At 52.5% G+C, this 2,058-nt stretch overlaps 1 protein-coding gene across 1 annotated transcript; it reads left to right on the top strand.

The window, feature by feature from the left end:
• Window positions 1-648: 648 nt before the first annotated feature.
• Window positions 649-1,511, top strand: CUNH3orf86 (chromosome unknown C3orf86 homolog). The gene is given in 2 exon segments (XM_027088265.1): window positions 649-766; window positions 769-1,511. Coding segments are annotated over 2 exon segments (483 nt in total). The 3' UTR covers window positions 1,134-1,511.
• The last annotated feature ends 547 nt before the right edge of the window (window positions 1,512-2,058 follow it).

The raw sequence follows: 2,058 nt of genomic DNA on the forward strand, positions 1-2,058 counted from the left end.
TTTTGTCTTCATTCGTAGAAGCTCCAACATTCTCCATTCTCCTCTTAATCTCAGACAGTGTTTTTGAAGCTATAGTTTATTAGTCATTGCTGCTTCCCTTATAAAATGAGTTTAAGGAATGGCAAAGAGCATTTTTTAAAGGAATATAGGAAAACTCAATTGCATAGGAAAATATCAGAGACCGCTGCACACAACCATGCACATTCCATGAAATTGTTATCATTCATCCATACACACGTGCACATTCATTCACACAAACACACACACACACACACACAAATATATCTGAACTAGATCAAGATGTAAAGAATACTTTTTAGTATGCTTGGTTAAAATTTTAAAATTTGAAAAGTTAATTAAGAAAAGACCCTAGGGACTTCCCCTGCGGTTCAGTAGTTAGGACTCCCTGCTTTCACTGCGGTGGCCTGGGTTCAATCCCTGGTTGGGGAACTAAGATCCCACAAGCCCACGTGGCACTGCCATTAAAAAAAGAAAAAAAAAAAAAGAAGAAGAAGAAGAAGACCCTCGAGTTCATCGGAGCCTCCAGGTAGGCCTGCTTTTGGTCCTGGGAAGATTTCTGGAGCATCTGGGACGACAGAAGCCTAGCACAATTTGTTTACAGAAGCCCGGGGCTGGCGGCTCCCTTTGATGCTGGTTGTTGTAGGTGGAGCCCTCCCTCAGTATGGACGGCTGAAGACCCTCCTGTGTTGTCTCCATTTTCTCCTTTGCAAAGATGTCAAAGAGTTCGGACAGGGGAAGAAACCTCTAGATTTTTCTGGGTAAACGAGATAACTAGAGAAATCACCTACCCTCCGCTGAGGGCAGACACACCCGCAGCTTCTCCAGCTCCGGTAGAGAAGCCAGGAGAGAGACCCAGATCTCAGCGCGGGAGCGTGCAGGGGGGAGTCCTCCCGGCGCCCAGGGCTCAGCCAGCACACGCGCAGAAGGCCGCGCCTCCACGCCGTCCCAGGGCTTCACTGGAAGAGACTGGCTCCCGAAACTCCGTCCCAACTACACCGACCCATCTCTCCCGGCCAAAGCTGGAGCCCGGAGCCCCACGCTGTTCTCAGCAATTCCTGTCACCATCTCACCGCCAGGAGGCGCTCCACTGCCATTCGGCCCCCTTGGGCTAGCGCCTCTGCCACAAGCCTCTACCTTTCCTCCCAGCCCTTCTGTGCGCCCCCTGCACCTTCACCTGCAAGCTGAAAAACGTCCTTACTGGGAATAACCGATTTTCCTTCTGAGCCTGAGAGAATGTGCCGGGGCACGCCCTCTGAGCATCTGTCTGAGCCATTGTCGCCTGCCACCTGTACGCCTTCATGCCCTGCAAGGACCATTCCGCCTCCCCTGCAAGCACTCAGGACCCTCTGTGGAATTCTTATAGGAATGTGCCCAGTGTTTTCAAACACCATATAAATTTAACTTAGATTTTGACACATAATGTTTTCTAGAACGTCCTTTACCTCTTGAGACATCTTGGTGTTTTTAGCTCTTTGGGGTTCAAGAATCCAATTCTAATGTTGGCAGCAGAGTAATAGTTGCCAGCCAGAGCCAGAAGGATCCCCCACTTGGTTGAGATAGGAACAAGCCAGGATGAGTGGGACCCGAAGGCCTGGTGTCCCTGGGCACAACCTGGGGCCACCTGGGCTTGGGGGCAGCATTGAGGGCCAGCCTGGGCCCTGATCAGAAAGGAGCTAGAGCTGGGGCTGGAGGGACAGCCTGAGGCCAGGGGGCCTTTGGGCAGAGAGCCCCAGCCCCAGCCCAGCTCTGTGCCTTCCCTGGTGGAACAGGCTCTGGGTGATGCTTTGGGGGGCCAATGAGCAGCCGCTTGGCCCTCCAGGAGTGGAGTGACTGCTGCCTACTGATGCAGCCATGTTGGGCAGGAGGTGGTAAGTGGAGGCTCTGAAACACACTGTCCCAGCCTGAGGATCCCCGGAAACGTCAGTTCTCTGGGCTGGAGATTAAAGGCCTGGGGTCCAGCGTTGATTCTCTGGCTAATGACCCTCTGACGCAGCCAGGACCCCTCCTCTCTTGGCCTCAGTTTCCCTCCCTGCATGA

This window comes from Aethalodelphis obliquidens, unplaced genomic scaffold (assembly GCF_003676395.1).
Source record: "Aethalodelphis obliquidens isolate GAN/ISIS:26980383/991018 unplaced genomic scaffold, ASM367639v1 scaffold62, whole genome shotgun sequence".
NCBI lineage: Eukaryota > Metazoa > Chordata > Mammalia > Artiodactyla > Delphinidae > Aethalodelphis > Aethalodelphis obliquidens.